The 12,608-nt window shown below is 47.5% G+C and overlaps 1 protein-coding gene across 2 annotated transcripts in view; it reads left to right on the top strand.

The window, feature by feature from the left end:
* Positions 1-12,608, top strand: part of ADAM19 (ADAM metallopeptidase domain 19) — a 96,477-nt gene that overhangs the window by 50,156 nt on the left and 33,713 nt on the right. For both annotated transcript variants that reach the window (XM_030926908.1, XM_030926907.1), the window contains exons 6-8: positions 5,554-5,746; positions 6,743-6,808; positions 12,128-12,199. In XM_030926908.1, coding sequence (XP_030782768.1) covers positions 5,554-5,746; positions 6,743-6,808; positions 12,128-12,199 — 331 coding nt within the window. The remainder of the gene's footprint in view (positions 1-5,553; positions 5,747-6,742; positions 6,809-12,127; positions 12,200-12,608) is intronic.

Below are 12,608 nucleotides of genomic sequence, written 5' to 3'. Positions count from 1 at the left end.
ATTCCTTGCCTTCCTTCTGCAGAATGGATCATAAATGCCATGTCCATGTCAGGCATTGCACAGACTAAGCCCTCAGAGAACAGTATTATTAAGTTGTGATGAATTTAGATTCTGGAGCCAGACAGTTCCTGGTTTAAACCCTGCCAAGCTACTTAAGCTATCTAGTCTCAGTTTTCTCATCCGTAAAATGGGAATAACAATATTGACATCATTGGTGGATTTACAATAGGTGAGGAGTGCAGGCTCCTTGACAGCAGGGACTTTGCTTTGATCATGCTGTTTCCCGTGCTGAGAACAGTTCCTGTCACACAGTGGGTTCTCAGTACAGATGTGTGGAATGGCTATCGAATAAAACACTTTGCACTTTGCTTGACGTATAATACACAATCAATGACTGTTAGCTATTCTTTTAAAATGCTGCTTTGGTTATTAGTAAACATTGCCTATTCAGTCCATTATCACAGCAACTCTGTTATTACATCACTTACCACACAGCTAGGAGACAGCACAGCCAGAGTTTTAATCCAGGTGCTACATGGGGGCACCCTGTCCCTGAGAAAGCACATGACCTACAAGCCTTCTCTTCTCTTTTTTGCAAACTTTGGAGTTCCCCATAACTCCTTTTGCATGGATATCATTTGCAGAGAAGGGGAGAGGAAAGAAGGGTAGCAGGGTAGTTACCTTTTAGGGCACCTCTGGGTAGAGGGATGTAGAACGTGCCCCCTTTGGTTTAGCTCTGAATGGACAAGTCCCCAGGAAGCAGTTCTTGGCCTACTTCCTTGAAGAATGCATTTGGTGAATCCTTCAGTTATGCAGGGGTTAGACATGAATTGCCTGTTGCCTGCCTGGCCTGGCCTGCCCAGGTTTTTCTGTACAATTTCATTTGTATCCATCTCTTAACAATGAACAGTAGGATGGAGAACAGAATGGAGAATGGCATGTGAGGCTGGCCACCCAACCTCCTGGGTCCCGGCTCATGCCTTCTGGCTGAGTTCTGCCTTTGCCAGCGCTAACATTCAGCAAATTAGATCAAGCAAGGCTCCTAGAAGGATAAACAACTGGTGGTGTTTGGAAGGGGGCAGCTAAAGGAATTAGCGGTGGGGGCGGGGAGGGCCCCTGGAACCACATTCTCAGACGTTCCCCCAGCAACAAAGCTGCAGTCCGCTGACAGTGCTGGAGCTTGTGCCAGCCTCTCCTCCATCCCCAGGCCATCTGAGAGGATTGCAACCGTGACATGGGCACATTACCAGGAACAGCAGTTGGAGGAAGGGAGGGAAGTGGCCACAGAATCCTATTGCTGGAAGGACCTTCAGGGTCCTTCTGAGCCTGTGTTTCTCTCAAACTGTAATCTGCCCACTCCCTGAATCAGAATTACTAGGGTCCTGGTGAAAAGCAGGTGCCTGCTGCAGAGTGCGGTCTGCAGGCCAAAGTTCCTGAGTGTGGCTGGGCAGGGAATTACTCATGGGCCTTGATAACAGTGCAGACACTCAGGCCTGCAGATCTGGGTTTTTTAGGTTGGGCCCTGTATTAGTCCATTTGTGTTGCTATAAAGGAATACATAAGGCTGGGTACTTTATAAAGAAAAGAGTTTTATTTTGGCTCACAGTTCTGCGAGCCGTACAAGAAGCATGGCGCCAGCATCTGCTTCTGGTGAGGGCCTCAGGCTGCTTCCACTCGTGGCAGAAGGAGAAGGGGAGCCTGTGTGTGCGGAGATCAAGTGGTGAGACAGGAAGTGAGAGAGAGAGGGAGGAGGTGCCAGGCTCTTTTTAATAACCAGCTCTAGAGGAAACTCTCATGGGAATTTGCTGAGTAAAAACTCTCTCATTACCACCAGGATGCACCAAGCCATTCATGAGGGATCTACCCCATGACCCTAACACCTCCTACCAGGCCCACCTCCAACACTGGGGCCACATTCTACCATGAGACTTGCTGGGGACAGATGAGCCATATCCACAGCAGACCTGGATACCCATGTTTTCAATACACTGTAGAATATTCTAGTAGATATCCCTGAGACCTCTGCTCCTAGAGATCTCTGACACTTAGGCTTGGAACTCACTGATGGAGGCAGAAAGCATAGAGGCTAAGGGTATGGGGTCCAAAGTCTGTGGACCTTAAATCTTTGACTCCAGATTACCTGGTCCCCATGTCTGGAGCCCACACTGCCCTTAGCCATGAGAGCTTGTTATTTAATGTCTCTGAGCCACAGTTTCTTCATCTATAAAGTGGGACTCATGAGGGTGCCTCCTTATAATGATGATGTGGGAATGAAATAACATTTGTAAACACAGTGCCTGGCATCCAGTTAGCTCAATCAATGGTATCTGAAGGTGAAAAGTAGGCTGCACACCTCCTTTGTCTTTTTCCTAGGAAACTGAGGTGAGGCCAGTCACCCCTCAGAGGAGAGCTGCTGGCACTATCACTGGAGCCATCTGTAGGCTGGTGGTATCTTTCTGATTCACTCTACAGGGCTGGTTTTTTTTTTTTTTTTTTTCCTTTTGGAGACAGAGTCTTGCTCTGTTGCCCAGGCTGTAGTGCAGTGGTGAGATCTTAGCTCACTGCAACCTCTGCCTCCCAAGGTCAAGCAATTCTTCTGCCTCAGCCTCCCGAGTAGCTGGGGTTATAGGCGCCCACCAGCACGCCTGGCTAATTTTTGTATTTTTAGTAGAGACAGGGTTTTACCATATTGCCCAGGCTGGTCTCCAACTCCTGAGCTCAGGGACTCTACCAGCCTTGGCCTCCCAAAGTGCTGGGATTACAGGCGTGAGCCACCGCGCCCAGCCTCTACAGGACTATCGTGACTGAGGCAGTGGAAGGTCAGGGTAAAGTTGTGGGACTTGAAACTAGAATGCTTCCATTCAAATCCCGACTCCTTTAATACCTAGGTGATGGGCTGATCTGTGCAGCAAATCACATGGCACATGTTTACCTGTGTAACAAACCTGCCCATCCTGCACATGTACCCTGGAACTTAAAATAACAGTTGATGAAACATGAACAAAAAACAAATCCCAACTCTTACTCTTACTATTTATGTGACTTTGGGTTAATTAACCTTGCTGAGCCTTTGTTTTCCCATTTGTACATTGGGGACAATATTTCTAAGGATCCTAGGAAGGTGGTGGGAATAACAAAAATGCTCACTTGGCACAGTGCCAAGCCCATAGCAAAGGCTCTATAATCTGCAGCCACTGTGAGGATTCTTATTTATTGTGCACCACACTTTGGCTTGGTCTCTGTCCTGTTTAGCTCACAGGCTTGTTCAAGTGATGCCAGATCAATTGCACTTTGTGACCCTCCACTGGAACTTTCCCCGATTCCTCTATGGAACTTTCCACTCACTGGGTGTAATCTTGGCAGCCACAACCTGGTGCACACAGAACCATCAGTTGGTGGTCAAGTCCTCTGTATTCCCAAAGTGTGTAGCCATTAGGGGAAACTGAGGTGATGGGAGAGGCCTTGGTTGGCTGGGATGAAAAGATAACTTGGGAACAGGATGCGTGTAGCAGCTCTCTCCTCTGCCCTTTCCTGACTGGATTAGGGAGTGGATGTGACCCTTGCTCCTTGCTCCGCTCCCACCCCCAGATGTTCAGGGAGTACCTTACATGTCTGTCAGAGGGGATGGTCGGGTATTGCTGCGTCAGCCTGGGTGAGGCAGCCAGGAAGTCATCAGGCTTCCTGGATCTGGAATGAGGTCAGTCAGGGATGGGATCCGGGAAAGGCTGCTGCCCATCACAGCCTGGCGCTGATTTTCCTGAGAGTGTCACAGGCTCTTCCCAAAGGGCAAAATCTGGGCGGGAATCCCAAGTGGCGGTTGTGGTGGAGGTCAAAGCTGAGATAAGCTAAGAGAGAGGTCCTGCCAATTTACAGTGGCAAACACTGGGTTGGAGATGCTGTAGGTTCTGAGCTCTCTGGATGGATGAGAGCCTGCTAAGGTTTTAGAGCGTACAAAATGCTGCTAGAGTCTGTAGGGCTTACTCCTGGGCTTCCTCCTCCCCCGAGCTTTGATTACATACCTTTACAATCATGTTTATCTCATTGTATCAAGGATGACAAATGCCTGCTGCCTGGGCCTTCACTGATCATTAGCAATAGCAATAGATCATAAGTCATGGTCTTCTTTCTTGCTGAGGGTAGAAAAGCCCTCAGAAGCCTTGGTGATGTAACACTTGGAGCAGCTGCCTCCAGTTCAAGGGGTGATGAAACTTTTTGCTCTCTCTGTTATACATTAGAGTGACTTATTCCAATGTTTAGACTCAACGCTTCTCAAGGGTAGGCACTTGGTGTGTCTTGTTCACTAGTCCATCCTCAGCAACTAGCATGATACCTGGCCTGCAGCAGGAGCTCAGTAAATGTTTGTGACTGTCCTCCAGATGACTGTGAGTTTCTCGAGGAAAAGGATTATGTCTAGATTATGTCTAGGACACAGTAAGAGCTCCATGAGTTTATTCTGAGTTCAATGCTAGTATCTATAATCAAGGGAGGAAAAAAAGTAGTCACTTGTGCTTGGTGGTGGATGTCACTTCACCAAATAACTGCCGTGCTGACGTGGGGCCGTTGGGACAGGTAGGCATGTCGTCACTGATGCATTTAGCTTTGGTTTCCAAGCACGAAGACCCTTGTCTTTCCACTTAGTCATCCAAGAGTCTTGATAAGTTATAATTGCCGTTTTAGGGATGAGGAAACTGACACTTGGAGAGATTTAAGATGCTTGTTGAAGAGCATGTGACAATTGAATGTTGGAGCTAAATCCAGAACCTGGGTCACCTCACTTGCAGGCCACTGTTCTTTCTCTGGCCACTGTACTGCTTTTTCTGAGTCTCTAAAGTTTTGACCCATGATTTGTCCTATGCCATGTTTTGGTTTGGGAGGCTTTTTGGAATCCTGGACCTACCATCCTTCATGAGTTTTAAGTGTCACAGGTACAGCCTTTTCAGAACTTTTTGAGATTTCCCAGTCCAGAGATTCTTTTTTTTTTTTTTTTGAAACGGAGTCTTGCTCTGTCACCCAGGCTGGAGTGTAGTGGCTGGATCTCCGCTCACTGCAAGCTCCGCCTCCCGGGTTCATGCCATTCTCCTGCCTCAGCCTCCTGAGTAGCTGGGACTACAGGCGCCCGCCACCTAAGCCCGGCTAGTTTTTTGTATTTTTTTCGTTGAGGCGGGGTTTCACCGTGTTAGCCAGGATGGTCTCGATCTCCTGACCTCGTGATCCGCCCGTCTCGGCCTCCCAAAGTGCTGGCAGTCCAGAGATTCTTAACCTGGAGTCTCACGATGAGCTTGGTGGTGGTGGTTGGGTGGGGTGGGGTGGGTGGGGGAGGTCCAGGTGCCCTGAGCTCATGCACCGTGTTTTATGTATATGTACATTTCTCTAGAGAGGAAGTGTGAGCTTGCATCAGAGTCTCACAAAGGGGTACATGGACCCATAATGAGGTTAAGAACCAATGATCAAAACCCACTATGTCATCTTGCATATGGAGAAACTAAGACCTACACAAGGGACTTTTTCAGAACCATAATCTTTGACCAGAGTTTCTATTTCTCCTCTCAACAGAGGACTGATTACAGTGAGCAGCAACCTCAGCTACGTCATCGAGCCCCTCCCTGACAGCGAGGGCCAACACCTTATTTACAGATCTGAACATCTCAAGCCGCCCCCGGGAAACTGTGGGTTCGGGCACTCCAAGCCCAGCACCAGGGACTGGGCTCTTCAGTTTACACAACAGACCAAGAAGCGACCTCGCAGGGTGAGTTTTGAGGCTTTCAGTGCAGAAATCAACCTGGGGACAGGCCTGTCCCCTCTGAGGTTGCTTACTTTGAATCCAGGAGTATTTCTAAATTGAAGGGTGATGCCTAATAAGAAGGAAATAGAGTTTTTCTTTTATTCTAAGTCATTGTTGAGTGTGAAATACCCTCATAATAGAATAACTGCTTTTGGGGAAAACACCACTACCTTTAAAACACTCAGATGCTGACTTCAGAAAACTTAAAAAGTGGAAAGAAGGCTGGGCGCCATGGCTCATGCCTATAATCCTAGCACTTTGGGAGGCTCAAGCAGGCAGATTGCTTGAGGCCAGGAGTTTGAGTCCAGCCTGGGTAACATGGCGAAACCCCATCTCTACTAAAAGTACAAAAATTAGCTGGGCGTGGTGGCTGGGTACCTGTAGTCCCAACTACTTGGGAGGCTGAGGCACGGGAATCACTGGAACCCGGGAGGCGGAGATAGCAGTGAGTCGAGATGGCACCACTGCACTCCAACCTGGGTGACAGAGCGAGACCCCGCCTCAAAAAAAGAAAAATAAAAAAGTGGGAAAGAAAAGTATGCCTTCCCTGTTGGAATAGACACTACACCATATGCACACAGTCCTCATATTGATTCATACTGAAAACAGCAGGTGTTTTGAGGTTTTGAGGTTTCGAGGTTCTGTGGGAACGTGGCGGTTAGCACACTCCCTCTCATATGCTGGCTTCTGTCCTGCCTGTGCTCACCAGCTCATCTCAGTATTTTCTGAGAATAAAGGACTGAATCCAGTGTCCCAGAGCAGCCTCCAGCAATAACCAAATGGCAGTGGAAGGTGTTACGTGAGTGACGGCCACCACAGCCAAGAACATCTCTACTGCCCAATGACAAAATCATTGTGGAGGTAGCTGCTGCTTCTCCAGCAGCTCTGTTTCTTAGCAGTTTTTTAAAAATGAGGCCAAGTCCACTATTTCTACAGCGCTGATCTGTTTCTCTTTCTTAGATGAAAAGGGAAGATTTAAACTCCATGAAGTATGTGGAGCTTTACCTCGTGGCTGATTATGCAGAGGTAAGGGGGAGGCAGTGGGTTTTACAGAAAAACTGCTCTCTTGGTAGCTTCCATTCCAGGCTCCAGACTGCTCTGGGGAAATGTTGCCTATTCATCTTTCTCCAGTTCATGTATGATTTTGACCTTAAGTCTGACCAAGGGCTGGGCGCGGCAGCTCACGCCTGTAATCCCAACACTTTGGGAGGCCAAGGCGGGTGGATCACCTGAGGTCAGGGGTTTGAGACCAGCCTGGCTGACATGGTGAAACCCCGTCTTTACTAAAAATACAAAATTAGCTGGGAATTGTGGTGCATGCCTGTAATCCCAGCTACATGGGAGGCTGAGACAGGAGAATTGCCTGAACCTGGGAGGCAGAGGTTGCAGTGAGCTGAGATCATGCCACTGCACTCCAGCCTGAGCAACAAGAGCAAAACTCCATCTCAAAGAAAAAATAAATCTGACCAAAGGCTCTTTTTGCCATTTTAAACATGGCTGGGGGGAACTCCCCTCACTCCCCCCACCCTTTGCCCCCCCCCCCCCCCCCACACACACACAGCTAAGCCTCTCCTGGCTTGATACATCAATCACATAGAAAATCAAGACAGTTATCTGATTAACATTTCTTGAACTGGGTCTGAAGACCTTTAGGTTCTGGTGTTTATTCTTAGGAACCCATGAATTGTCCATGGAAATTCTAAAACTTTTTTTTTGTTTACAAAGATAATAAGTACATTCCTAGTCATCTAACTGAAAACTGTGTTCTTGCCCATGTGTGTGGGTCCATTTTTATAATCATGTCAAATGATGCCGAATGATGACCTAAAGCCATGGTCCCCAAAATGTGGTTCCCAGAGTGCCAGCGTCAGCAGCACCTGTGATCTTATATAAAATGCAAATTCTTGGGCCCTACCCCGACCTCCTGAATCCCAGACCATCAGGGTGGGGTCCAGGAATCCATGTTTTAACAAGACCTCTGGGCGATTGGGTTGTACAGGCAAGTTTGAGAACCACTGACCTAAAGGCACAGCAGTTCAGCGCTTTAACACCATGTTCCTCAAATCAGACAGGTTCTAAGATTTGATGAACCCTCACCTGGCTTATCATAGATTTCATTTTTTCATCAATGATCTCTTGATTTTCTATTATGTGCCAAGCACCTGGATATATAGCTCTCAAGAAGACGTACCCTCCCCTGGCATCACAGAGTTTGCAGTACAGCACACAAACCTGTAGGTCCAAAGTGTGATAAACACTAAGATGGACCATTAGGAGGGATGAGAGTGCAGATAATGGGGGATTCAACATGGTTTTGGGAATTAGGGAAAGCTTCTCTGACACTGAAGCAGACACTTAAAGAGTGAGTTTAGGCCCCAGAGCCCATATTCGCCTAAATTAGCCAGATGTTACCTCCAATTCTCACTATGTTTAGCGACTCCATCATATAAGTACTAAGCGCATCTTGTGTGCATTGGATGTCATTATGAGCTGAGCGCTCGCTGTGTTTGAGCAGGGCAGACACTGGCCTTGGTCTCTCCTGAGGATAGAGCCCATCGCTACTCCAGTCTGTCTGTATCCCATCCACATGGTTTAGCTACCGTCTCCCCAAAGAGCTCAGTCTAAGGCGCCTATATCTAGTCACATTTCCAAAGCACGTGTCCTGGCGGCAGGGCCTGGTAGTGTGGGGAGAGCACTAGGCTGCAGGCCATAAGGTCTTTGAGTGTTAGTCACTGGATGTTAGTTAGAGGCAGAAGGAGGTGGCTCTTGAAGCTGTCTTAAAAGACAAGGAGGAGTTAACTGGGCAGAGGAGTGGAGATGAAGGGCATTCCAGACCGAGGGAACATTGTGCTCTGCTTTGAAAAGCGTTTAGCTTTTTAATTGATGTTGATATTGGTTTTTCCAACAGCTGTGTGTGTGTGTGTGTCTCTATGTTTTCTGTTTCCTCTCCAAAGACTAGTGTGTGTATAGGATGGGGCAATAGTGTGGGGAGCAAAATTCAAAGCTGGTTTAAAAGCCAGCTGAGGCTCCAAAGTCATGGGAGGAGATAATTGACTCTGGCCTGCGCTGCACGACTGCCTGTAGTGGGAGGACTGGTGGAAGAAAACCAAGCCCCTCTGACTCTGGGACATTTTTCCATTTAAGCTCTGCATCTGTGATCATCTAATACAATGGTCTTGAGTCATTTCTTTCAGCTACAGAATCCTTTGGTTAGATGGCAGTTCCTGGGGATCCCAATACTTAAGCATATAGAGCCCAACTGCTCTAGTTCAAAGGTGGGGTGTTTCTCCCCTTCGGCCTTGCACTGTTCTCAGAGGAATTCTGTGCAGGTTTTAAAACCCACTGGGTGTGAATCTCCAGCAGCTGGAGAAGTGGGCAGCATGGTGGGAGGCAGGGATTAGGCATCTTCTGTCTCCTGACCTCCAGGGTCACAGCACACCCCCAGAGAAAAAGTGTCTGCTCAAGGTGCCTCCAGGACTCTGGTGTCACCTAGAGCCATCTTTCTCTTACAAAGGTGAGCATCTCAGCAACAGCCCTGGGTTCCCAGCAGGGCTGTGATTCATGCAGCCATGGTGGATAAGGGAATGTGCTCATTTCTCAGAGTCCTGGGCACCCCTCCGCTGAAGGCTTTGAATGATTCATTTGAGGGACTGGGGTGGGGGTGTAACAGGCCAGGCTGGGTTCACAGGCTCACGAATCATCCCCTCTCCACCTCTCTCCATCCTCTGCAGACAGAAATATATTCTTGACAATTAATTAATTAATCTGAGAGGATGGGAAGGCAGGAAAGGGGAGGGCTGCTTTACCATGATTTATAACCTCCTGCCGAGACAGGACAGCCTTCACCTTGCGGCTCTGAATGCACAGGAGGAAGTGGAGACACAGATAGGGAGAGCAAGACACTGCTGCTGCCTAGAGAGAGAGTTGTCAGCAGTAAAAATGAGCAGGCAGCTCCACGCTCCCTGGTCCTAGGTGAGAGCTTCTAGTTTATTCATTCCCCAGGTGGAACGGAATCCAGGGCGGAATAAAGAGTAAGGTAGACTGTTGTAGGGGTACACGGGATAGCTGTAAACACAGGCCTGTAAAGGACTTCCATGATGCTGGCACAGTGCAGAGTGGCTGGGAAAGGATGGTGCTGCATGTGGTACTTGCTGTGTCACCCTAGAAAATGTAAGCTTGAGACAGTCCTTTCTTTAGATCAGGGGTCTGCAAACTATACCCCATGGTCACATCCAGCCTGTACTGTGTGTTTGAAAACAAAGTTTTACTGGAACACAGCCAGGCCCGTTGGTTTCTGTATTATCCAGGCCTGCTTCCGAGCCACCGCTGCACAGTTGAAGAGTTGTAGCAGAGACCATATGGCCACAAAGTCTAATCTGACCTTTGCAGAAAAGGTTTGCCGACTCCTTCTTCAGACTACTCTGGACAACAGAATTCACTCCTTAAATTATGGTGGTCTCATTGGGCAGTTCTTTGAAGAGAAGAAGGTTAATATTTTTTTGAAAGACAACGAAATTTGACCCTGATGTTCTAATAAATATTACTAAATGAATGGAAATGCTGCAATGCTGTCTGTGCTGAGAGACCAATTTAGAAACAGGAGACCTCTATAATGAGAAACTCGTGGATTAACACCTTGGAAAGGTCTAAGTTACAGTGTCTCACTGAATCTAACTCTAGAAAGCGGTGGTGACAGATTCTCTTCTGGTGAGTGGCAGTTTTAAGGAAGCCTGAGAATGTCCACAAGCTGTGCTGAAAGGGAAACGGTGGATTTCTTCCCTGTGTCAGGGCTGGGACACTCCTCTGGTCGAACAAATATCCCAGGGTGTTTTACTTGGCTGTTCTTGTTGTTTCTTGCTTAGATACTCTTGCAGGATAGAGTGGAGGAAGGACGTGAAGGTTCAGAATTGAAGTAACATGTACAGTGGGTACCCAAGATAAATTAGAGAGGACCCAGATTCTATGTAACAATGGCAGTGTACAGGACATGCCCATCATTTTCAAATTTAATTTGCAGTTGTAGCAGGTTTTCTCTTTACATCGTGAAGCTTTCCTTCATCACAGCTCAGAGAGATCTATTTTTTTGAGGCAGGAATGGTAAATAGAAGGTATTCACACTGAAATGTCCTCTTTCTGGTACCCATGGCAGATATTTAATGGAACACAGCTTTAAATATCTAATGGAACACAGCTTTCTTTCCTATGCTTGGTTAGAAATGTCTGATTGCAGCCGGGCATGGTGGCTCATGCCTGTAATCCTAGCACTTTGGGAGGCCGAGGCAGATGGATCACTTGAGGTCAGGAGTTTGAGACCAGCCTGACCAACATGGTGAAACCCCATCACTTCTAAAAACACAAAAATTAGCCGGGTTTGGTGGTGAGCACCTATAATCCCAGCTACTCAGGAGGCTAAGGCAGGAGAATCGCTTGAACCCGGGAGGCGGAGCTTGTGAGCCAAGATCGCACCACTGCACACCAGCCTGGGTGACAGAGCAAGACTCAGTCTCAAAAAAAAGAAAAAAAAAAAAAAAGAAATGTCTGATTGAATCGATGCAGTCTCAGAATTCTCCTCACTGTAGAAGGCACGGCCAGTGGATCTGAGTGGTGTGCAAGATGAAGCCTATTTGCCAGTGTCTTATGGTCCTCCTCATTAGCATTCATGCCATTCACATGGCCTCCTACTGTGGTTTTTCTGTGTGCATTTTCCAGGCAGGTTTTCTCAGACCATTTCAGTTGTATACTCCTTAAGTACAGGATCTGTCACTCAGGATCTGCCACAGTTATTTCTGGCCCTTTCTGTTTTAGCTGAAGCTCTTCTAGTCTAGGACGAAGAACTCACACTTCTCTGGGTCCTACATAGTGCTAAGTGCAATGCCTTGCCCATAGCAGGCATTCAGCAACAATTCGATCATTGTTGATTGACCACATGTAGGGAAGCCTCGTGAGATCTGGGTGATGGTGGCTTCATGTTGCGGTGATGACTGAGGTGAGGATTGGATCAGTCCTCCTAGGCCCCAGTGGGAGTTTGCCAGAGGCTTTGTAGTTTGAAGGGCAGGAGAATAAGATGTGCTTCAAGTGTTATAGGAAGGCAGTTCAACTCCATGCATAATTATTGCATGCCTACTGTATGTGCTGCACTGAGCTAGTAGCTATGGATACAAAGATAGATGTGACAGGTACTGCCCTCCATAAGCTCTTACTGTTGTGGGGAAGACAATTGCATAAAAATGACAGCTCATAGAAGACAGAAGAAAATAAGAGCAAATTCAAAGACAAGTAATGGGGCGCAGGAAGCATCCTGCGAGAGGTTCTGGGATCTCACATGGCTCTGCTTCTCCCATTTAGTTTCAGAAGAATCGACGAGACCAGGACGCCACCAAACACAAGCTCATAGAGATCGCCAACTATGTTGATAAGGTGAGACCAGGTGTGTACTTTGTGGGAAAGGTGCCAGGTGCCAGCACTTCCAAGGGCACTGGAGCAGCCTTCTGCTGGATTGGCTGCCCCAGCCATCTTCTGAAAGGGAATGAGCAGTGCCATAGAGGCCCAGGGCGGTCATGACAGAGCCCTGAACTACGTACCCTTAGGCAAGTAACTCATTTTCTTTGAGTCACATTTGTTTTCTTTTTTTTTTTTTTTTGTTATTTTTATTTTTCTGGTGGAATTTTAAAAAATGAAATCTTATGCCAATGTCTAGTATAAAAGTTAAATGAAAACAGACTGCTATAAGCGGGAGCAGGGGTGAGGACCCAGAACACTGTCCTTCTGACCCCTTCCTCTTACCCCTGCAGTGGATCCCAAGCAGCTTGGGCATGGAAGAGCCCAG

This window comes from Rhinopithecus roxellana, chromosome 3 (genome assembly GCF_007565055.1).
Source record: "Rhinopithecus roxellana isolate Shanxi Qingling chromosome 3, ASM756505v1, whole genome shotgun sequence".
In the NCBI taxonomy this organism is placed as follows: Eukaryota; Metazoa; Chordata; class Mammalia; order Primates; family Cercopithecidae; genus Rhinopithecus; species Rhinopithecus roxellana.
This window is presented reverse-complemented; position numbering and strand designations above follow the sequence as displayed.